Consider the following 26,395-nt stretch of genomic DNA (forward strand, 5'->3'; position numbering starts at 1 on the left):
ATACACAATTTACATAAAAGAGACTGATAATATTTTAAGAAAAGCCATACAAGAAGGAACTCTCTGGTTTATTACATTTTCCTCCTCAGCAAATTTAGACGCATCAATCATTTTTTATAGGAAAAACCCCCAAATCTGTAGGATGGTCAACATACAAAAATGCTCCTAGGATATTAGGGACCAAAGTAAAAAAAGAAACATTGAAGCACAGTGAAGAGCATATGTTGGTAGGAGATTTTAAGTTTTTTGCTCTCTGGCCTGAAAAGGTGTGCAAACCCAACAGAATAAATTGCTACAGTTTGAGATACTTAAAATGATGAAAGAATTGATTTTATTTGGCACATCTTTCCTAGTAAATTTCAATTCCTTACATCAAAGTGTGAAAGGAGAATGGCGTCCCCTATAAAGATAACAAGTACAGGTTAGGATCAAGGTTTTAAGCTGAAAGGAAAACTTAGTCCTAGCAGAATTTGACTTCTACAGGAAGACAAGACAAAACCCCCACACATCACAGAAATGGAATTTTTTTTCTGGGAAATCACACTCTAAAAGAAGAGACTGTGCAGTGGTTGTCACACCAGCTGAACTCATACTGAGTCACAGCAATTTGTAGTCTTTGTTGGCTCTTAGAGTTAAGGATGTAAGTTGGGCTGCTATTGATCCAGGGCTGGAAGCCCTGCAAGTAGCAGCATTTTGTATGTAGGTGGGTGATCAGTATCAACTGAGAGGAATAGTTAAAGTTCTCTTCTATTCTGAAAAGTGACTCTGTAGAAGTGGTATCATGGTGTTCTCTATTTATTGCATTTCAGTAATTTCCACATCTAGTTTGCACAGTATACAAATAAAGAGGGTTTTTTTCTTCCAGCTGCATCTTCTGTTTACTCAAGTCACCTTGATATGTCAAAGTCAGTCTGGGTTCTTTTGTGTTTCTTAAATACTGTCAATATTGAAAATGGCAAATAAATATTTAGCTAGGTGCACCTGTTTACAGAGCTGTAAATGAAAGAAGCTTCTGCACATACAACTGGACTTAGCCACAACACCAATGATTCATAAGGCAGAATTCAGTTCATTCTCCTCATATCTCATGCAAGTTAGTTAGATGAAAGAGAAGAAAAAAAATTACTATTCTAGATACTACTAAGCTGGTGAAAATTAAAAATTTTAAAGTCTTTTAAGGTGATTTTTTCCTACTGAACCACTTTTTCAAGACAGCTCTCCTGCAATAAAATGTAGCAATATATTTTCTTACTCATAAAAATAGAACATAAACCTCAGAGAAATGAAAAATGTATGTCAAAAGTAAATTAGTATGTTTATTTTGGTGATAACATTTTAAAACTGCAGAATGGGCTCTATAAATTATCCAAAATCAATAATTTTAATAAGTAATGTATATGTTACAATCTACTAATTAATGTAAATATCTCACTAATAAAATGAGAATGTATATGAAAAACAAGTAACAGACCAAGACTGTAGAATTTAAGGAAGCCTAAAATGTATTATCTAACATATTTAATGACATTCTTTTTCAAATCAAGCTATAACTGCAAAGGGCTTTTTGAGGCAATTTCTTAGGTACGCTCCTTCATGAAGAAAATTATGGAATCTATAATAGATAAATTTATACAAACTAATTCCATTATTCCAAAGATTGCAATTTGTTTCCAAAACATAGTTGCATCATCCTTTGAATGAATATAATGAAAATTGCTTTTAAAATAGTTTTTATACTACTGAACAGTTAAATAAATCTAAGCAGTGATAAATTAACTGTTATCAGGCATTTTTGCTGTTTGGAGGACATTTTTTGATTAAAATTACTTATCTTACAGTTAAAGGAGATAATTTACATTATATCTACTCCATGGTAATATGGTTAAAAGTCCTGCAAGGTAAGTGTAGGCTAGATGAAGTTGCAGCCATTGAGTGTTTCCAAGTAAATGGTATTGTTTTCTGCCTAGTTTACCAACACACTACATATGAAAAGGCATTGACTTTATCTGAATTTATGTAAGAATCCTAATTTTTATAGTGTGGGCGGTTTCAAAATTGCTAAATTACTGCAAGAAATTCTAACTGATGCTTACATTTTCATTAAAAAACTCGACACATTTAACATTCTGCAAAACAGTCCTTCTAGGAAAATCCTTGATGCATTGTTTACTTTTATGCTGTTCCACAAAATCTTACAGCTCACTAAATTCATCAGTGGTTTATAACATCTTCTAGGAAGAAAAAGCTGTGATTCATCAGAGCAGACAAAGCTGGGCTTTAATCCATTTCTATAACCATATTGCCAAGTCTATATTGTTTACATTGCGTCTCAATTAAGAGACAGGCAGGACACCTGGTACTTCTTTATCTAAGTCCCACGGGCTGCCAGATGACTCAAAATCCATAACAGGTGCTAAGGCAGTGTGAGTGGAGCACCATTAACACAAGCTGGAATTGGATAAAATTTGGACTGTGCTTAACCACTTAAAAACACTCAATTATGGAATGAAAAATGTAACCACTCTGCACCAAGGTCCTTCACAGAAGGCTTATAAAGATATGTGGAATTAAAGTGCAAGTGAACTGAACTTAAAATAAATTTTAATTTCTGTATTGTCTTTAGGATATAAATGATAGAAAACGATACAAAATAGTTGGGGTTCTTTTTCAGATAATAACAGAAAAATATACTTTACTGAATTAATTCTAATTCTGTTCATCTGCTTAAGCAGCAAAAATGACAAAAATTATGGTCACTTTTCGGAATTTCAAAATTAAGGGAAAAAAATCTGAATTAAGACTATTATCAAATTCTTCAACTGCGTAGAACCCAGAAGTTATTTTATTTTAAGAACTTTGGCAAACAGGAATATCTTATAGAAGGATTCAAAAACCAACAAAGGTTCAAGCAAAAATCTGTATGATAAAAGATACTCATTTGCACCAAAAAATCCCACTGCAGATGTCTTTTCACTACTTTTTCATCTAAGGTGACTGAACTACATATTAAGCTTAGACTCTGACAGAACACACTGCATGAGAGAAAAAATGAGTATCAGAAATTTTACAGTGGACAATTACTTAAGAACTATCTGTATCTAAATGTGCAGTAATCTAATTAAGTTTCTATTTAATATTGTAATTATCAAGAACACAATACAGTGATTTTATTATCAGAGTAAGCAGCTACAAAGTACAGTAAACTGTCATTTAAAGACAGTGTCAGAGTATCTATGATAAGCAGCACATTGGCTTAAACTAATGCACTATATGCCTCTAGGGAATGAAAGGCTCAGATACTGGGTTTTAACATCAGAATCTATCCATTAATCTTGACTTAAATATAATCTACTCTGCAGTAAGAGGAAGAATAGGCATTCAATGAATTATCTGTTTGAAATACAGCAGGAGCATACTAATACAAACATATAGCAGAAAGTATCAGTTTTGGTACCATTTATAGTGTATTGATGGTTCTACAAACCCTGAACTGCATTTTAGCATGAAGTTAAAAAGTCAGATCAAACGGCTACCAGGATGGGAAAGATGAATACCTCAGCACTATAACTTTACCTGGTAGTTAAAAGAATAATGACAGTATTTACAAATACTACACTCAGGCAGGTTTCAGTAACAGGCTATGGACATGAAAACAAAATAGTGAAGAAAACAGTGCTGAAACCCACATGCAGGCAGAATTCCCACTCCAACTTACAGGGAGGATTTGTCTTACTAATGTATCCAAGATGGGAATCAATGAATCCATAAGGTATGTTGTGCTAATTGTTTAGAAGCCCATCACAGCTGCCACGGCTCTAGGCTCTCTCGGAGTGACGGAGCGCTGCTCCTGCGGTCACCTGGCAGCTGTGGGCTTGCAGGAGGCAGCAGGGGAGGCACAGGGCTGCGGCCGTGGCACTGAAGTTTAGTAAAGCTGTTGTACCAAACATACCAACAAAAGATGTTAAGGTTTGGGCTGAAGTGATGACTGCAACAAATGAGGAATACTATAGGCCAGAGGGGAACTGCAACCCCATAAAGTAACTCCTGATGTTGGGAAAGGGATTCATCCTCAATCTGACATCCAGCATTACATCAGTTTTAATTCAAGTAATTAAGGTTGATAGGTGTAAAGAATACAGAAGCAAAACTAATTCTCTACTGTCTGGTATTAGCATGAATGCTTAGGCTCACTGTTTTCACATATTCAAGTATTTAAATTTCTGCTTTATATACCTACTCTGCATATATAGACACATTAATTGATGAGAAAAACAGCGAATGCATTTTCATGAAGAAATCACTCCAAACTGCAAAATTACACAAATAAAAATTATATTAAATGCTATTAAATACTGTCCAGTAAAAAGACTGCACATACAGGTATGTGTTCATTTTCCATTCCACACTACTATCAACAAAGGCAACTTCTCTAATGAGAAATTTTGTCCTTAATTCCAATCTGTACTTTAATGAACTTTACAACTACCTTTTAAAAATTTTATAGTTGATGAGAATGTTTTCTCTTTACCTTGGGTTGCTGCAGTACCAGTAGGAGATAATCTATTTATAAGCCTCTTTGGAGGGCTTAAGTCAATTTTAAGAATGATTTTAAAACCTCAAAGTCAGGCTTCTATTTAAATGAAGGAAACAAATATGAATTTTCAGTTACTTCCCTTTTTTAATATTGTGAACAGCAATTAGCAAAGTAGCTAATCGCTCTCCTCCCTAATGTTGTCAAGCTGTTGAGAGCAGTCTGCAGCACTACAATGGTACTATTGTGAACACAGCCTGGGCTTCCTTCCCACAGAGAGTTAAGTGGGCAGTTCCTGCTGCCCATGATTGGTGTCCAGTGAAACAATACTTAAGAGCCAGGTTTTATCAGTTCCACGCCAAAGAAGTGAAGCCAGGGAACCCAAGCCTTCATATCATGCTGAACCATATGCCAACCCTGCTGGCCCCTAAGGTTTATCACTAGGAATCAGGATCCATCATGTCCCCTGTGAAATTTCACTTCACATACCTTCTGTGAAGTGCATGGCTTTGCTGAAAACTGACCTTTTTCCACAATTGGCATGAACAGATGGATGGTAACTATGGTTTAGCAAGCTGAAATTAAACGATTTTCTAATAGCATGCATTCTTCTGTGTTTGGGAGGAGAAGCATTCAGGAGGAGATAGATGTATTTGTGACCCATGGATTTATTCAGCTGCAGCTAATCAGCAATTAAACTATTTTCTCAATGCCTAGAAAGTATATTGAGATTAATTTGATTGGCCAGGCTATGATTAGGACTCACGTCCTTCGGACTGCCATATGGTAACTCCAATTACTGTAACACTAACTTTTAATCCTTGCTTTATGTTAGGTTATTCCATTTTTCTACTACGTGGCACATACAGAATAAACTATAATCTTTTTTGTTATAATTTTGACCCTGGTGAATATTTTTACATGAAGTGCATTCCATCTCCAGCTAGATATTTCCACATACTGCCAGGAATTATATACAAGCCCTTTTTCAGTAACTGAAATACAGACCTGTAGGAGGATGAAGCCAACCAATGTGCTTGTTTCTATTTAATCTATTTTTTTTTTTTGGTACCTAAGATCTAATCCCTCTGTTGGCATTGGAAAGCATGCCCCAACTGTTTTGATTATCATATGCAGAATGATGCAGAAACAGTTTGCCAATATCTTATTCAACTCACCCCAAAACATCACTCTATCTCAAAACCATTACAGTTTTGCCAGTTTGGGTTGCTATAAATAATTTCCCACGTTTCCCACCAATTTAAATATCAGAATCAACCACATGGAATGCCACATACTTATTTTTATATATGCATGGTTTTTAGTGTTTTAAAATACAAACCTTGCAAGTTGTTTGCACATCTCCTATCATCTTATGAGGGTGAATTTATGAAAAGTGAAGGACAAAACCAATACACAATGCTGGTTTTTGTAACTTAAAACCAGGGCTTAAATAGTTTAAAATTATTTCTTTACATCTCTGGAATGTAAGGAAAAATAGTTTAATCTTCCAGGCTTTTATTCACAGACTTCTGACAGCTATCAAAGAAATCTGTATGAATTTTAACACCTTAAGGGGGCAAGAGTCTTAACATTTTAACAAAGGGCTTTAGTTACCCAAAATGTTTAATTAATTAGTAAGGTTAAGTAGGTATTAACAAAAAACCTGTCACTTTGTGTTACACACATGGCAATCAACTCTGCGTAACATTGGATTAGTTTATCTTTTTCATTCCAGTTTAAGGACTCATAGCCTTCCCCCTGCAAAATTTATTTTTTAAAAAGGGATTTATAGACTTTAAAAACACCTTTTATAATGAAAGAGTGATTCTACTACTAATTTTCAGCTAACAACATGCAAACATTTCCTTCCTTAAAAATATGTTGTAACATATTTTTATATGTTAAAAGAAAAATTCTCTTCTCACAAGGGATCTGTACTGACATATCCAGGCTCAGAAGCTCTAGAGGCTGATAAAGAGGCTGATAAAGAAGGTCACTGCATTTCAGGATAGCTCACTGCCCTCCTTCTATCCTAAAACAGAATGCCACCAGCATAAGCCTACCCATATTTTGTTGAGAAATCAAGAGAACCAATATTTCTCCTTCAGATGGGTAAATTATATTTATGAAAGAATGTAGAAGTAAAAGAATCTAGAATATATTTTTTCAAATAGTACAAAAAGATTTGAGTGTCCTCCATAAGTGTCTACAACATCAACAGAGCACTAAGGTCTTTATAAGTGCAATTAATAGTAGAAAACAACATTACTACAGTCAATCAGTTTTACTAACTGGATATTTTGTGTTTTTACCACTTCCAAGAGATTCTCACGCATTTCACTAGGGAAGAGTAGCTAATAAATAAATCTGTACTGCTGACTGAAATATGTTGTAGATATCTTGTGATAAAAACAGCACTATTAAACCCATGTGCTTAAACTGTACCCCTTTAAAATGTGCTTCAGGCCAGGCAGTTTCATGCCTGCAAGGTCATGGAGCAGATCTTCCTGGGAACTGTAATAAGAGACATTGGGAAATAAAGTGATGATTTGAGACAGCCAATGTGGCTGTCCTAAGGACAAATCATGCACAAATTTGGCGGCCTTCTACAACAGTGTTACAGCACTGGTACATGAGCCAAGAGTAACTGATGTTATTTACCTGGATCTGTGCAAAGCATCTGACACTGATATTCTTGTTCCTAAATTTGAGAGACATGGAGTTGATGGCTGGACCGCTTGGATCAGGAATTGTCTCGATGGTTTCACTCAAGGAGTTGTGATCAACAATATAATGTCACACTTCAGCTTACTCCTCACATTAAAAATACATGAAAACCAAGTGAAATTTTGTGAAATTATGTGCACTGCATGAAAATGTAGCAAACACAGCAGCTTGGTACATACATCTGCAAGTATTTTGCCAACAGTTATTTGAAGTGTCTTTATGACAAACACTAAGGCAAGAGTTTAAAAGCCTATCACTAATGTTGGCTCAATCAGCTGTCTCTAGTGGCTAAAATCAAAGGCATTTAAAGTGATGCTTTGGAATTATTCATTGCAAAACAATCCTATTCTTTCAACAGGTAACTAATAAATGATGGCTGAGAACAGGCTTGCACTACCTCTGAGATCCAATTGTTACTCAGGACACTGCCTACTTTTGCTCCCTGGTGCTGCATTTTAACTCTAATTGCATGATCAAGCCAATAAATTGGACTCAGGGGACAAAAAACCCTACAAAAGTACCTATCCTGACAAAACCAGAGGTTTCAAGAAAATGCACTTCAAACAGAACTGAGGCAAGATGAGACAAGCAAAGGAGAGGTATCAAGGCTTGAAAGATAGTCATTAATACTGACAGATTACTGTAATTCTGGCTGTCAAGGTGATCGATTTAAGCAGCATATGCCAATCAATACTCTTCTCATTTACTGAGCAGCATGAGATATATAGTTAGGCAAGATGTCCCCAAGACAGGATTTCAAACCATACTTAACGAACATAAATAGCACAATTTATGCTTTGGAATCTTAGCTCTTTTTTCATTTAGGCTTTTTTTTTTTTTTTTTTTAATTGGGCAAACTTCAACATGATGTTATTCATACAGAAGTTATTTTAAATTATTCTATTACACTGCGTTGCCATTGTGCCAATTCCTTTACATAAAATATTTCAAACGGTACTAATTTTCTGTATAACATATCAAAACATTAATCTTGAACATGAACATTCTTAAATGCAGCAGTTATTTAAGTACTGTGCATTTTGGGTTTTTTGGCATTCGTAGTTTGTCATTCTGAGCACTTTAGCCATTCATGGCCATACAAGTAATCTGGTATTACATCTTTCTGATATTTTCCCAACAATTTTCCTTACAACAGCCTCTTTTTGTTCAAAAATACTTGTGAAATCACAGGAAAATACATTAATTTGATGCATTACTGCAGAGGAAAAGTAGAGAAAAGGTAAAGATATAGCTATTACAGTCATTGCATACCTACAAGGAGACACACACACACACACACACAACCCTATAGATATATATAGAGATATAGGACTTTTGTCTTATATTTAGGTTTCTTATAATATGTAGAGAAACTGTTACATGATTCCTTAAAACCAAAATACCTGAACAGTCCATGATATACTTCTACACATCCCGGAAATCTTCAGTTTTTCATGTTACATCATTGTATGCAGACATTTAATTAATCAATCAATCAATCAATTTTATAATTATTAAAATATCAAATAAGTTGTCAGCAGAACTAGGATCTGGGAGAACACCCAGAGCAATTCAAAGTACAGGAAACTCAAAACATTATATTCTGTACCTTATGAGTCTTGCTTGAACCAGGAAAACAATTTTCACTGCTAAACAGTAAAATAGATTTCAGAAATAACTGTATTTTCTTCTGGAAAAAGCCAGCAGGAGTCATATGATGAACTCCTCTATGTCTCTTACTTGAAATCATATTGGATAAGGCTACAACAGTAGTAGTCATCAGGGATGGAGTAAATATCCACTGAAATTCTGAAATTTGTAATTATTTGTATGAAATACATAAAGTAATTTGAAAAAAAGAGTACCAAGCATTATTTTTAATTTTAGTATCTTCTCACCTGTGTTGACAGGAAAAAACCAAAGAGTAACAGGTATGTTAAAATCTTATTAAATGTCCTGTATCAAAAATGTATTGCCAGAAATACAGCAAACTTTCCAGACTCCTGGCATATGGCAGATGAAAAAAAATTCTAAACCAGAAAACATTAGAAGAGCAATTGTAATTTCATGCATTATTCCTTTCACTACACCAAAACTATGAGAGTGAGCAACCCTTATGCCTCTCCCATTTGATACACAGCTGTCATTGATGCAGTATCACTCTATTCCCTTTTTTCCTTGGAGATGCTCATACAGCTTTAGGATAGAAAACTTCCTGGAGAAAGGGAAACTGGCTCTGCCAAAATCAGTGCTATCCAGTTTTAAGTTTCTGCACAAGTGAGAAATTTCAAAATCTTTTCAAGTTACAGTTTGAAAATTCAAACACAACAAATATTCTTAATTAAGTGAAACAAATGTAGTCAGAAGTCTGAAGAATACCGTTTGCTCGCTGTATGTCATTAATAAAAACACTTTCTTCACTTTTCCAGGGCCTGCAATTCTATCTTGAGGCAGGAGATGGTCAAGCAGGAACAACAAACAGCAACGCTACCAGTTCTAATAAAACCCTTTCTTGGGGCAGTTGAGCATCACCTCAAGAAAAAAAAGCTTTTTCTGAGCAATCAGCTCCTAAAACAGCGCAAACTTTTAACAAACCACTCATTGACATTACTTTATTCATAAATAAGTTTCTGCCTTGTCAGGCACCATATGGGGTCCTTCCCTTTCTCTAGAAGACAACTTTCAAAAGATCAGCAACAACACTTCAAGTACCAACTGATTGGTCATACAATATCAAGAAAGTTAGGAGGATGTCAAATTTTCAATTTTGATACCACAAAAATAATTTATCTAGTCATTCAGGTTAAGATTAACTCTAAAACATTTTTTTAGATGGAATAACTAAAGCAGCATTATTTTTTGCTATTTAAATGAATTGGTTTCATGTGATCAAAAAAATCTCCAAAAACAAGTGCCAGTTCTTGGTACTAGGTCAAAGATTTTGCAGATTATTAGAAAGAAGTGAAAATTATGCTATGATGATTAAGGATAAAACAGTCATGCATATTCCAGGTATTCTAAAATATCTATAAATTTCAGATTTAAAAGATATTAAAGAGGATTTAGCTTCTTACTGTATGTCTTAGGTAGCATCATAACAGGAGAATACTATGTAAGACAGAGAGTGTCTGAATTGCACTATCTGTAGTTTGCAATGTTTGTCAACACTCTAGAATTTGTGTACAATGAAAAAAGTGACACTATTTTTTTTCACAATTGCAATTTCAGTCTCACGTTTCTAGTATTTGTCCTGCTTTGTTGAAATAATTGCAAAAAGTTGGATCACTGAAGGTGCCTACTATGCCAAGGTGTACCTCTTGGCATCTGGCTGACATCTGCTGTTATTCAGGAAGCTCAAATAAAATTTTATATGAAGTCAAAACTTCTATTGTTCCAAATACTTAGTATTGATTCATTTCCCACACATGGTTGATTTTGAAGTCAGAATGTGACAAACTGCTTGGTCTGAGACATGAGCCATGAATAAAACTATTCATATGAAGAATTTCAATGTAATTCACTAAATAAAGAGTATTTAACAACCCCTAAATATTGTCTTTCTTATTCTACATCGTAGTGAAAACGATTGTTCTCAACATTTACTCCCATTATTACACCTTCATTTATGAGTTTTACAAGTTTTCCCAGCAGATGTGCAGCTTGAGCATACTCAGGAGATAAGCATGCACTTCTTAAGAGAAAGGCAAATGCAATGAGGAGAAGAAACACATCAGCTATGAGACAGAGAGAGGGTTACTGCTGCTTCATTAGCAAGACACCATGAGTATTTTGTGTTTGTCATCTGCTTCTGTGAGCATGTATGCCACCTGTTCCTGAGGGGGTACTGATACAAGAGAGCCAGGCTTCTAAAAATTATTGGGGGACCAGGGAATCCTTGGAGGACAAACTAAAGCAAATTCCACACACCACTGCAAAAACTCCACCCAAAATAGCAATATTATCTTCACACAGCTGTAGCAATGAGTGTGTCAAGAATCAAAAAACACAGGACACCTGCCATGCATGACTAATGTTTGCTGATAAATTTAGTAAATTTTTAATCTTAGAACATGACAATATGGAAACATACAGTATTCTGAGCAAAGAAAAAAACAATAGAGCAGATAAGACCTTTACAAATCATTAAGCAAATCAAATCTTTGAAGTGCTTTGCTATCTAAGTATCCTATCAGAAAGGTCAAAAAGCATCAGAAAGAGGAAGGTGATTGACAGAATATGTCAGTCTCAGAAAGCTACCTCAGACCATACAACACACATTCAAAGTTGGAGAAGACTGTAAGAGAGAGATGACCAGAATTTCTGGTATCCATGCAACCATTGTTATAGCATTCACATACTCCCATTGGCACACTGTGATTAACAGAGCAGCGCATTAAGGAAAAAGTTGCAATCAGGTTACGTGAAGAGGACTGAATATCCCTGCTGATTGCAAATGACAGCTGATTTCTTCAGTCAGGCCTGCACTTAGAAAATGCACTGTCTCAGAGGGTAGATAAGCTCTCCTTGGAAGCAGGAGGGCCAAACTCAGTGCCAATTTTTTCCCATCCCATACACAAGCAAATCAACATAGTTCAATTAAGAGTTTACAGTGACCCATCACCACAAGATCTACAATGTGATATTACAAACATTCTTCAGGCCTACATATATATCATTAACTCCCTACTAAGTCAAAAAGTGCTCACCAAGTATTACACAGTACCAGAAAACAAAGCACACACCTGCAGGGAGAGAGACATCTGTACACTCATGCTGGCTTTGAAATGAACTATTTCTGATGCTCTACTACTGTAAAAAGAAGGGCTAATAAAGAAATGTAGTGCCTGACATCTGTTTTCTTTGACAAGTCTCAAGTAGTCTTGTGCCCTTGATATCCACATTCAGCTGGATATCTATTAACCATCATTCATATTCCTAATAAACTAACACTGCTCAGTATATTAGAGATTCATAAGTAAGTAAATGAAGATCAGTTTCAAGAACATCACTTCAGGATTCTCTTTCACTGACACTGTTATGGTCCTGGACTTGTGGAAATCCTTGACCATCAGATTCACTTTTCCATTTCCTGTATTTTCTGAAAAATAGCACTTTTGTTCCCTTTTTCCTCCCTCTTCAAATGTATTGTTTTCACCACTCTGAGCCCTCTTTTTCTTTGCTCCAACAATATTCCAAACAGAAAGAAAGGCCACCTTGAGTAGTGAATCCTGTCTGTGTTCCACAAGAGACAATGCCGGTAGTGTCTCCAGAAAAGCTATTTAACCACAGACCATAAAATACTCCTGTTCCCAACACCCTTTAGTCCTCTACAAACTTAAAAGCCAGAAGTGAATTGCTGAAGCCATAGCTAAAACATCCCAGAGGAAAAAAAAGCAGGAGACAATAAAGACAGTCCTTGATGTCTTCAACTCCCTGCTATCACAGGAACATAATTAGATTCAACTTTCAAATGTTCGTAGATAACAGACCACGTCCATGTTACAGGAAACATCCACCACTCTTAGCCATTCTTGTATGAGGAAAATTCCTTCTTGACCTCAAGTCTGGCCATGGCTTGAACACCAAGAGCATGTCCATTGATTTTTAATCAAGAGGTTTTTATATCACCGAGACTTAGGCCAGACTTTGAAGTTTTGCATTTTTTGCTGTTCTCTCCTGACACAACTGACTCCACCAGAGCCTAATTCAAGCCAGGAAAGTCTGTAGAGTTTTTTTCTAATTTCACACCAAGCAAACAGGTTTTAAAGAACTTCCCACAACCTCATTTTAATTTTTAAATTACTTTATACCGAAAAGTAAACATAAGATACTCCAAGCCAGATGGAAAAAGTGTTCCACTGATGACTTAACAAAACCACCCTATAATATCAGTGTCCAGTCAACTGGTACCTCATAAGCTTACCAAGTGATGACATGAAACCCACCAGCCAATGCTATCTAAAATCAAATACACATAATGCTTTCCACCTACCATGCTAAATACCAGGGGACATATCAGCATTTTAATGGAGGCCACATTATGTCATAAATGACAGGCTGTGCTTTGATACATATTAAAAAGTACAATTTGGAGAACTGAATTAAAAATACAGTGCACAACTCCATGGAACTGGCCAATTCCTAGACATTGAGCTGGCAAACTATGTCCAAGGAATTTAATAAACCTTTCATATTCTGTGATGTTTAAACATACAAGTCTGTGGGGTTTTTTTGGTACTGGAAGTTTACTATCTCAAAGTAAATTGTTTTCCAATTGCTCATCGCTGTACATCAATATAATGCTCTAAACCATCACTTTTGATGGTTGATGATGATAATGATAATACATTTTAAATTCTTTGACTAAGCTACTTGAGTAATGACAGAAAGATCGGACCTTTCCAAACACAAAAACACAATGAATCAACATGTGTCATCAACAGAAATGGCACAAACATCACTTAATGTGATCACATAAAACACATCAATCATTCATCTGTAAATCCATTTCATCATATCTAATCCAAAACTCTGCAAGTATTAACAGCTAGCCACAGAAAAAATAGTATTTTAGCAACAACCTATCATATCACAAGAACTAGTAGTTACAGCTTTGTTAGAAATCTTTCTGATCAAAATTTAAACTTATCTTTCAGTTTATGGAATTCAGAAATTTCTTGATGATTTAACTAACAGGTTGATTTTAACTTGTTGATTTAACTAACTATTCAATCTAAAGTAAGGAAAAAGCATGTAAGTGACTGACTTACCTTATGTTTTTTAATTTATGGTTGATAAATCTATTCTTCCAAGAGCAGCTCCTCCAAAACACACAATTTCAGTTCCAACAACAAAACCAGAAAAGAGACAGCCTTTTCTGACACATTTACAAATATACTAACATGATTTTGACATTGACTTTGTGAAGTTTCATAAACTTCTCAGATTGAAGGAAAGCATCATTCTTTGAACTAGAAATTAAAACTAAGTCACACTTATACTGGATAAATACTTAATATCTTAAGGAAAAAAAGATTATTAACATAATGATATTGCTATTTTAGAAAGACAATTCACAAAATAGTCATTAAAATAACTTTGTTAACAAAAAAATGACAAGTCCATGCTTCAAAACATTAGAAACAGGCAAAATTTCAGCACTTAATCTATTGTTTATTTAATTTAAAAACGCTGGTCTTCATTTGAATGCTCTTCTATGGGTTTAAGTTCCCTAAAGGCAACATCATCATTAAAAAACCCAAATACATTCCTTATAATAATCTGAAAAAAAGAAAAGACCCCATGAATACCATATCTGTAGAACTGCAAGGGAATGTATATGCCTTAGAAACCATTTGAGTGAAAGGATACAAGTTTTGGTATAATGGGATTAATGATTTCAATGCACGGCTTGCATTTATAGCTGTTGCACGAACCATAATAGGCAGAATCTTTCCATTCACAATAGCACCATCAAAGAGTGGACCAAAAAATGGAACCTGAATAAAAAATTAAGAAGTTCAACATAAAGCAAGACAAGATCGTAGCTATAACAATTAGCAATCAACATTAACAATAGAGCACTCAAATATATGTCTTTTTCCCTCCTCATTGCTAGATAATCAAACCAGTTATTGTGTTGCAAGTCAGACCTTTTCTCTTGTGGAAATATACAGCCATATAACTGCTTGATATCCTTGGCAACAGATAACACAGCATTTGAAAAAAATTAAGTAACTATTTGAATGTCTCATCAAAGATCATTTCCAGCATTTGCTGCAAAAATCCTAGGAACAGTCATGCATATAATGTTTATGAGGTTGATAGGCTAGATGATAATATTATAAATGGCAAGAAGCAAAAGAAATAATTACTCAAAATCTAAAACATTTTTTATCATGGCTCCAGTTATTAACATGTCTATAAGGATCAACCCAGGGTAAAAGTGGCATACAGTTATTGGTGTATTGACCCTCATCTTCTATTTTTTTTCTTCTGTTCTTCTTCCTTTCTATATTATCTGAACTAAAACACTGTAAGCCCTTTACAGAAGAAATCTGTGGTGGAAGTTTTGCCTCTTTGGAGCCTAAGTGTAAAACCTTATTTGTGAGATCAAAAGAAAACCTCAATATTTAATATAGGTAGCCCCCAAAAGGTGAACAGAACAGATAGATCTTATGTTTTGGCATTACATATATGTCTAATCCATCATCATTTTGCAATTAAAACAAAACAAAAAACCCACTCAGTATTAAGTATCTTAATTTCCTGTACATGTGAATAAAGTTCTGAAGCTGCTGACATAAAGCAGGAGAAGAGCAGCAAAGTTTGTGCATCAGCTCAGCAAAGGGAGCAGAGTGTACACTAAATATTCTTCCTGCTAAAAGGAAACAAATGCTGCAAAAGAATTTTAGATCCCTGTGTAGATAACCTGTGCTGTCTTTGCCATTAGTCATTTACTGTAGTTTTGAGAAACTGAAATCTTATGGAAGGCACTTTATTCACACACAAGGACTTCTTTTTGGACTAACAACAATCCCTGTTTTCAGCAGTTTTTGCTTTCCTTCTTAACCTGCATGCTCCCAATAATAGAACTATTTGTATTTAAAATAGTAAAGGAAAGAATATACTTATTAGTTAACAATAGAAGTAATCCAACAGTAACAAGACTGATTATTATTTCATGCCTATCAATAGATAGAGGAAATCAGCATAATGAGGTAATCCTATTTCTGCCATACCTCATTCATTAATATGAGTGCTTGTAATAATAATTTTAATAAAGTGTAGGAATTCATGGCAAGTGACATCACACACAGAAGTTAGGCAGTGCAAATACCCATGACTACTTTTACTCAGTCAGTTTAGTGTTCACAACCCTAAACCATTGCTTTATGAACAGGGCCAGCACTGACATTTGAGAAACAGTCATTAGAAAGAATGTGTGTTCTTATGCCTAAGGGCTGAGTGGCCTTGTTTTACTGAATTAATCTCCAAATTCTTGTGTGGAGATAAGAAGAAAGTAAAAAAATAGGTTTGAGAGGAAAAAAGGGGAATATGACATGGATGGAGGAAGTCAGAATAGGCCATTATTCAACAACCTCGGTTATGCATCAAGTTTGATACATAACATACAAATTTGATACATAACATACAAAAAGTTCAACAAGTTTACTGTAATATTTAAATTACTATGCAGAATATTCTAGCTTTGTTTCCAGACTATGTTGTTAGCAGGTACACTTTACAGCATCAGGCCTCTGCAATTTCAAATTACTTATTTTACTATGCACTGTACTCACTGAGATCTCCCTTTTCCCTCCAACCACCACTGCAACTGTCCATGCTTAAGACATCACCTTGTTGGATCAATTAAGGTTGATTCTAAACCCAAACCTCAGATTCTAAACAAAACTCAGTTCATGTTAAACACATGAAGGAAACACAAAAGAAAACAAACCCTTACCTCAGGCTTTTTCATGATCTGGATGCTGAACATATGGTTTTTCATGGGATAGATAACTATAAGAACATCACCAAATTCTGTTGGAATTATTCCTCTTCTATAATCTCGAGTATGTTCTGACCAGACAATGTGTACTTCATCATTTCCTAAATGTCTAAGCTGGAAAATCAGAGATAAAATGCCATCAGTTTGAACATTCTTAATTAATATCCTATAGCCATACAGCTATATTAAATGTACATATTTAAAAAGACAAACCCACTAAAAAAAAGTGAAGAAAAATTAGTAAAATAACCAAATTACTCAACAGTTATTTTACAATTTCAGTGTATTAGTTGACTGGTTTGTGCTATACATTTTTATAAACTGGTGGTAATTTCTATTTAAATTAACAGATATATGAATATCTGTTTCCTACTGGAAGCTAAAATTTTGTTGATAATTTTTCAAGAATGCAGAGCAGTTCAACCTGATCTACTAACATGTGTTCAAGATTGCCATCACAGACTGGGAGAAAATTAGTAAATTCTGTATGAACTTCTACAGTATATGAATGGAGATGTGTTTAAAAATACATATCTGAGAAGTTAACCTCATCATTCTAGCCGAATTCCAAACTGCCTACTACAACAAAAAAGCTTTTAAAGGAGAATAGCTACTGTATTCTCCATAGCTCCCAGAATAACTAAGATAAATGCTCATTTTCCATGAAACCAGGACACCTTTGTAAAAATAACACCCTGCTCCCCTACAAACTACAAAATGGTTCCTCAAAATCCATGCTGTATCGTCAGATGTAATCATATAACTAGATTAAGGAATTCCTTGAACACTCTGGAATTATCTGATTGAAGAACCAAAACACTCCCCCTGATAAACATTATCTTCTGATACCAAATGTTCACATCATGTAGAGAGGATTTATGTATACTGATCAAATACATTCAGATTATTAAATGTGAGACTCTTTTCAGTAAGAGTTATTTCTCAAAATTCAAACTGAAATATCTTTTTTATCTCCTAGTGCACCACCAGTTATTGACAATTGTCTTCACCCTCGTTCTCAGCTTGTTTCCACAGCTTTAGGTAGGTGGAACTTGTTAAACAATCACCTGGATGTCATTCAAAGGACTGCACTGTTCAACACGCAAACGCCACTCTGAGCATGTACAAGAAGCTATTCTATATAAAAAAGCAATAATTTGCCATAGCACTTTCAAAACCCAATTGCACTTTAAATAAAAGCAAAACACATGCACAGTCTTCAGAGAAATTTAATTGCAATTATTCACTTCTTTATTTTACAAAACCTCCTGGAATGCTACTTTTGTCTTATCTGAAGGCCTACACCAGTTGTCAGTAGCAGACTCAAAAAAAAAAGGCAAAAAAAGGCAAAAAAAGGAGAAAAAAAAGATAAAAAGAAGGTGTCTCTGCTCTTCTCTGTTAGCTTTAAATGGTATCAGACTGAAGAACAGGGTTATATTTCTATTAAAAAAAAGGATTTTCCTCAGTGTTGGACTGGGCAAAGGACAGGTGGCTTCAATACCCTATCTCTTCTTTGATGCTCAACAAGTAATTTGTTTTGTTTGGACCAGACTGTACATACATCTACTCTAAAATGGCTGTGGTGCCTTTGAAGCCAGCTGTTCTTGCCTCTTGGGTAGATGGCTGAATTACTTTGAACAACACTTATTTGGGGACACTCCTGCACCAACACTTAAACCCAACCCAGCAAAAGAACTCGTTATATCAACATTCACTACACTGAGCTTTATTTTACTGGGTTAGAATAAAGCCAGACAGCAACATGAATGGCTGAAGGAACAAACAGCAGTTGAAGGACCCCTGGATAGCACTTTATTATGACAAACACCATAAAAGACAATTAATTGCAAAACTGACCCTCTCCTAGAATCATAGAATCATTTAGGCTGGAAAAGACCTCCAAGATCATCAAGATGATCTGTTAACCTAACACTGCCAAGTCCATCACTAAACCATGTCACTAAGCACCACATCTACACATCTTTTAAGTACTTTTAGGGATGAAAACGCCACCACTTCCCTGGGTAACCTGTTCCAATGCTTGACAACTCTTTCTGTTAGAAGTTTTTCCTAATATCCAGCCTAAACTGCCCCTAGTGTAACTTGAGGCCACTTCCTTGTCCTGTCTCTTGTTACTTGGGAGAGCAGACTCACCTCCACATCCTTTCATGTTGTTATAGAAAGCAATAGTCAATAAGAGCAGTAAGAGAGTGACAAGAAGCAGACTTAGTTGTTTTTTTCTTTCCTGGCTATAGCTTGGAGGACTTGATAAGATAAACTCCAAAATACACAACAAAGAACCCTCCAACCCCTCCAAAATCCCCAGGAAGGCAACTTCTCCTTCTTACCTTTTAGTTTTGCAGCAAAACATTAATTAAAGAAACCTTGCACTGTGGCACCAGAGCAGCCCCTTCCATTGATCATCATCAGGGCAGAGTTCTATCTTCTAAGTTTATACAAGGCTCAGCTTCATTTCAGTCTCTTCTAGCATCACTGTCTAATAAATCATTACCCTTGGCCTCCTCTTCTTTGGTCACAGTTAACCAACTTCTCTCTTCAGGCATGAGATAATTTTTTTAATGGATCACAAACATGATCCAATATATGCCAGGTTTTTGTTTTAAATTCAGCCCATTTCATTGTACTGGTCTCATAGCCCAAGAAAACAACTTGATGGCACCTTTTCTGGAAGCATGACAGGAGTGGAAAGCAGGGTTGTCACATCTTAAACTGGCTACATCACCAGAGAAGTCAGTAAGGAATTGCACCTCAAATTAAAAAAAAAATTCCCATTTTGCTTCCTTAGCGAAGTGACAGTCAAACTAGCTGTTGAAACATGACAATGATAAGGTATCAGGGACTGACAGGCTTGGAAGGAAGTGAAAAGCTCAGGGAGAATGAGGCTGCACAGCCAAAGAGAAAGCATGTAGGAAAATCAGTTTGGACATGAAGTGTTGGGGAATGTAAAAAACCCACACGATCCTAGATTGAGGGATGGCCATCTGGAGCACTGACTGAACTCATTGAACCAACTGCCAAAAAGCAGAACTGGGGGTGATACACCATCACTGCACTGCACCACTGATAATTCAGCAAGACCAAACTATTAACTAAAAGAATTTTTCCTCCTTTACTTGCCATCTTTAGACTCAGAAACAATAAACTCACAGACTGTTAGAAACGAGTGATGGTGACAGTGTACATGCCAAATAAACAGCTTTAAAATCCAAAACATATAGAGAGTTTAGATACTGCAACTTCTTGAGGGCATCACTGCCTCTGAATTTCATTTGTCAAAGGTTGCCCCTGTACCTGAGATACTGACACCTGCAGTTAATCAGACAGGATACGAGTTCTTGCACTTTACCCAGTTACCCAGATGGATGGAGCATCACTACTGATGCATGTTTTCACATTAGACTGAAACAGATTTTGCTGTGATAAAAGTGTACTGTGTGGTTATTTCAGCAGGATTACTGACAAGGGACACATATTTTTGGATGCCATGTGTACTGAAGCCATCAGCGACCTTTCTTTCCAATTTCAAAGTTTGCTTAATACTCAAATATACATGTGAGAATACATTCCAGGCTGAAAGCAGAAACTTCTTCAGAGGAAAAGAAAAATGTATCAGATTATTTCAGAGTTCCAAGTCCTGTCAAATGTATTTCACCTCATGATTACTGTCACGAATGGTCTGGCAATGACCCAGTTTGAGTAAAATGTAGAATGGCATCTCTGTGACATGTAATGGATTAAGAGTCAATATCAGAGAATGTAGGTAGGTGGATGATGCTATAAAGTATAAACGGTGGTATATAACAAAAAGAGAAGGACTCAGGATCAAAACCTTGTTTCTATTATAGGTGGTCAGATGTCTGACAAAAATAATAGACAAGAAAACAAGGGTTTTTTCAGAAGAAGCTCTGACAGTACTAACACAGTGCTCCTTATAGTTTCTTTCAGATGTCCTCACCTTGGTCAGCAAGAAAAGCTTCTGAAAAAGCACAAATGGTGGTAACTTGACTCATCAACAAAACTTGATTCATGGAAGAGACCTGATACCTGAAATTGACTTGAAAAGCTTTTCTGGCCTATTTCATCTGCTAAGTTTTGCATAAACCTTTTAGAAAGCAGAATTTTAGATTTCTTCTCAATTTTTCATTTGAGAACCTTGAAATCCAGCAGTGCTGAACAACCAAGATCTCCTGCAAGCACAGCAAACATTTTGAGAATCTATCATTCACTGCAATTATTACACCACAGGAGAACCAGAGACTGACCTCTTTCAACTTTAATCTGGATTCTTTATTTCTTTGTATTGAATTGGTTGCTTCACTGAATTCAGTGCCCCGGACACAAGTAGGAAAAAGATACTGAGCTACAACTACCTCTGCTCATTGAAACCTTAAGGGCAGAAAAAAACATGATTTCCCAAGAAGGTGTGGTCCCAGCGTGATCTAACAAAATGGTGCACACAGAATGGACAGCTGTCAAGACTGAATTCTGTTTTAATGGTTATTCCAAACTCACCACCAGTTGTCTTCACACTTATTTCCCGACCTTGTTTTCCTGAATTTACAGGTTATGTGCTTACATCACAGTAAGCCTAACAAAGTACCAGAGACATAAGTCACTGCAATAATAGAAATAATCGAAAGTCCTAGAATAATGTTATACTTTAAGCTGGTGATACACTGGAAACACCTGGAATTCTAGTTTACACACCAGTATTCTAACAACTCTAAATGCAGATCACACTGCCCTAGAGAGTTATTATCTAAGCATAAGACATGACACAAACGTGGAGATGGACAAATGCAAAGCAGCTGTTTTACAAATGTAAAAAGGTGTTAAAGATTAGAAAAATGTTGTTTATACCAGTATTCTTCAAGAATGACAGTATCAAGACCAGAGAAAGGAAGGTTCAGCAATCAAAACAACAGTTTATCATATAGAGAATAAATTTTAATTGTGTGCATGGAAAGGCTACATTGGAAGAAACATTAGGTGGGAAAAAGAAGAGTCGTAAGCACAGAATAAATGTAAGAATCCAGAAAGTGGACCAAATTAAAGATGATTTCAGGCTATTGGGCACAAGTGACAGGCACAATAGTCATGTTATCTGTGGTGATCCGGAAAGGTGGCAATGAGAAAGAGATTAAGAGCTCTGTTTTAGCCATTTTAAACCTGAGCTGTCGGGAAGACAGCCCTGAGGAGATAAAAGAGACAAACAGATTTTTTTAAGGCTTGCTTTGAAACTCTACTCCATTAGCACAAATATATAAAAATGACTGACTGTTAGGTTACCTGAAATTTCAAATTTAACTCAAAATACTTTAAAATATTCTTACTCTATAACCATCATCATGTGTCAGCTCTCCTAATACATTTATGTTAACTGAATACAAAAGAAACGTGAAATAAATATAACCAGGAGGGATGATCAAATCTAATTTTGATACATTAGTGTCATATGCTGTACATGTTACAATAGCAGCCAGACTTTAAACTAAGCTGCAGGCTATACTGAAATTTCCAAATGGCAGATTGTTCTAAGTGATACCAAGTATAATTGAAGTAATAAACGATAGTAAAAGCAAAGCACACTGTCAGGAAGAATTTAAGTATTTACTTTTTAAAATTAAATGAGTTAGGTTTGGAAAGGCAAGACAAGTGAAATAATGCAGGGCTCAATTTACTGAAAATTCCTTTTATTTATCTGTTACATTAACCCTTGAACTCTTGCCAAAATTACTGTAATTTCTAATACCCACTTACCTAAAGGAGGCAGAAAAAAGCTATTATATTTTCTTCTGATAGAAGAGCTAGCCTCAACTTTTTTCTTCTTCAAAAATTGAAGTGTTTATTACAAAAACAACAAAAGGAGCAAAGATATATGAAATAATGGCTTTATGCAGCTACTTTTGCCCATTTAATGTTAACAGCACTACTGCCTACAGTGCATGCACCTTCTAGATGAATCTTTCACAAAACTTTGTCTCAATAACTATGGTGTGTTAGGGATTTTGTTTGGTTTGGGTTTTTAGCAATATGTGTATCTAACTGTAACTGAAAAAAATACTGTTCTAATAATTCACATCTATAAACCTTCAAGTTCCCAATACATGTTAGCGATACAATAAAAAAAACCATAAGTACTGGGAGCTGTAACGATTTTATGTGGTTATGATCATGTCATGCACAACTCAGAATTGTGTAATTTACCAAAAGCTCAAGATTGATTAGTATTCTAACCACTAATAACACGACTACTTTTTATTTATATACTGTGTGTATAAAATTCTCACTTGCAATGCCTTCACTCCTTTAGGAAGTTTTTCCTAAGGAAGGAGGAACTAGACTGGTGATAGCTCATTTATGTGTCTCTACAACCTTTCTCATTTTGTGAATTGAGTGTTCACATTATTTAGTTCTCATATTCTCTGCAAGCTTGGTCTTGTAAGGTTATTGTAAATACTTTTTACTCTAACCTTTAATTGTAACAAAACCAGAATGGATTGCATTATCAGCATTAGACTTTTAATTTTGTACTTGCAAATTAAATAGTTATTTTATGTATGAATTTCAATCTTAAGTTCCATTACACAATCAGAAGTTTTTCATTGGTTCTTGAATTCATGTCTTTTTTTGCTCTTGTTCATATACTCAGAAACAAATGCTTCAGAGGTATCAAGACACTTAAAAGTTTAATTTACTACTTTCTAAGACTGATGGAAAATCGTTTTTAAAATGGCTTAGCCCCTGAAACAGCAGAATCTTGATTTTACAGTGGCTCAACTGGCAGGAAGAAGTTTTGTTTTAATTTAATTTAGTTTCCATTTATAAGATGAACCTATCATGTACCTCTAGGCACATTTACAATATAAAAACCAGCAGCCATTTGAAGACAACTACTGCAAGTTTGCTTGTTTTTCTCCCATTGAATAAAACAGACAAAAATCCCATGAAAGACCTGTAGAGAAGCTCCAATTCCAAGTTTCTCTGAAGGTCACAAACAGTCCATGTTAGCACTTACATGGCTCTCAAATAATTTTGATAGTGTGTGTGAGCTGATTTCATAAAACACAATCCTTTTGCTGGTATGTTCAGTCCAAGCACCATAAATAGTTGCAGAAATAGTAAATGAATTAAGACTGTTTTCCTACTCCTGTCTCTTGGTAACACTTGCTGATTTATCCCAAGATGTAAACTTCAGCTGATGTTTCTTTCAAGTTTAGGATGAATTTCTTAACATCTCTCTTTGCTGCTGGGTCCTTGATATCTAATACTTCTTCCCACAAAGTCTTTACTTGCTAAGTGGGAGCACTAAAAGTCTTACTACTCTATCTCCTTTAGTTAACATATCACCATTAAACATACACAAAATGAACAGCTTTTAAACATTATTAGATTTGATTGGAATGGACCAAAAACTGTTAGGGAAAGGGAGAAGAAACAGAAATGGAGGCTCACAAGCCTCTGTTCTTGGGAAAATATGCTGAAAAAAACAAAATCAACACACTGAGGAAGAACAGAAAAGAAACCCACAGAGAAATAAAGTAGCTTGATTTAACAGTCAACAGTATCTGAGCCACAAATACAATCTCAATCTATTGATACACTCCACATATCCATACAGACTTCAAATATTCCAAATCACTGATGAGTGAGACTGTTGGTAAAGTAGGAGAGAAACAGGTTTGGAGCAAGCTGGAATTGTGAAGAAGCCCAGCTGACACAATTTTCACAAGTTGAGTCACAGGAAGGCTGGACCAGCCCTGAACCTTGCCTGGCGAGAACAGCTCTATGTAGATGGAGGGTGCTCTGGGGTGGTGTATCCCTCTCTGCCCCCGTGGCCTTAGAAAAGCTTGTTAGGCCTTGGCCTTGAAAAACAGCACATGGGCTAAGCTCCTCTTTGGTGTATCAGAAACACTGCCTGGTCCCAGGAGCTTGTGCTATCTAATGAGCTCCTGTTTTTTAATGAACAACCTTGGAAGGTTCTTTTTCTTGCACGGATAACAGTCCAAGCAGAACTGGTAATCGAAGTTGTAATCAAACTATCAAAGAAAGTTACCAACCCCAACTGTGGATAGAAAGGAAAATTCCTGTGCCTAATTCAACTCCCTTGCAGCCCTACAAACAGTGGTTGGAAGTGAGACCCTTTGAGCTCTCCCAGCTGCAGCCAGCAATCTCCGAGTGGGACACCCTGCAGAGGCAGCAAACTCTCAAGGACTGCTGCCAAATGCCACCAATGGAGCCTGGGCTGATACTCCTGCTGCTCAAGGACCAACCCCTTCACTTGATGAGAAGATGCAAACGCATCTGATGTGAGTGGTTCACTGAACTCAAGGAGAATTTTTTACAAGGCATATACCTCATACATACTCCTTTAGATCTGTGGGCATGCAAGTGTAAATGTGCCACAACAACTGTACTATGAATGTTGCCCTCAGATTAAGTACTTTATATGTCTAAGTAAGTTAGGCCTACAGGTGAGCTCTCTTGTGCTATAGTAAATTCTATAGAACCTTTTGTTAAATTGTTTAAATTAAGCTATCGATGTTAAGTGCTGTTAAGTTTACACGCTGGAAAAAGCTTTAAGCCTAGACTGTTGCTCAACTCTGGGGCTGAGTTTGGCAAGGGGATCCACTCTGAACCTTGTGACTCACTGGGACGATCTTCCTCATTGCTTTTTATCCTTACCCTTTCCCATCCTTACCCTTTTTTCATCCCTGCCTCCCCACAGACCATACCTGGTTGATTTTAGACTGATTGATTGATTTTATATTTTAGTCTGACTTTTCTCTGTGTGCTTTAAGCATCCATCAGCAGTAGACTGAACCCTGCCAATGAACAGTGTCCCACTTTTATTTGAATATTACACCTGCTTTTGCCAATGCCTTTGCTGGTCATTCTTTGAGCTACCTAAAACACTCCTTCCTGACATGCTCCTGGAAACAGAAATGAGATCTTGCCTCTGTGTTCAGCTGAAGTCCACGGCATTTTCAAATTATTCACTATTAATTAATTTTCATTATTAAGTATTTTTGACCCATCTTCCCCCTTTTCACCACTTTGTAATGATCTAATTCAAACAGATTATAAACAAACATTGTAAGGTTAATTACAAGCTGTGTTTTATAAAACCAGGTTTATGTTTAAAAAATAAAGAAGCCAGTCAACTTAAACAGACTCCCCCCCACATTGTTCTATACTAAAACAGTAGCAACAGTAGCAATTTTAAAATGAGTTATTTTTGCTATTAATCACTTCTATAAATCATTTAACAACCTTAGTATTACCCTGACTCTACTTTAGGAAATAAAGAACAGAAAGGATGCAGCATAATAGGCACACAAGCAAAAGCATTTTTAATTAAAAAATCCCACCAAACCAACCTGAGATGGAACAGTGAGAAGTTAGATTTCATAGTTAGTCTATAATAAGAACAATAATATTTTTTCTTCAAGTTGAACACAAAGAAAAAGAAGTCATTAATAATTGAAGCTTGCCAGAGGCATGGCTATTTCTCTCTTTACTAACTGTCTCTCATCTAATTTAATTACAAGTATTAAAGTCCATGCTGAGGTCAACCAGCTTCAGTTCCTCCAATATTACAC

At 35.7% G+C, this 26,395-nt stretch overlaps 1 protein-coding gene across 7 annotated transcripts in view; it reads right to left on the minus strand.

Annotated features, from left to right (window-relative positions):
* Positions 1-26,395, minus strand: part of RALGAPA1 (Ral GTPase activating protein catalytic subunit alpha 1) — a 130,008-nt gene that overhangs the window by 18,825 nt on the left and 84,788 nt on the right. For all 7 annotated transcript variants that reach the window (XM_054276119.1, XM_054276117.1, XM_054276115.1 and 4 more), the window contains 2 exons: positions 16,728-16,886; positions 14,633-14,760 (listed from right to left, as the gene is read on the minus strand). In XM_054276119.1, coding sequence (XP_054132094.1) covers positions 14,633-14,760; positions 16,728-16,886 — 287 coding nt within the window. The remainder of the gene's footprint in view (positions 1-14,632; positions 14,761-16,727; positions 16,887-26,395) is intronic.

The sequence above is a fragment of the Melozone crissalis genome, unplaced genomic scaffold (assembly GCF_028551555.1).
Source record: "Melozone crissalis strain CALT ecotype California unplaced genomic scaffold, PUWL_Pcris_2 ptg000018l_1, whole genome shotgun sequence".
Classification (NCBI taxonomy): Eukaryota; Metazoa; Chordata; class Aves; order Passeriformes; family Passerellidae; genus Melozone; species Melozone crissalis.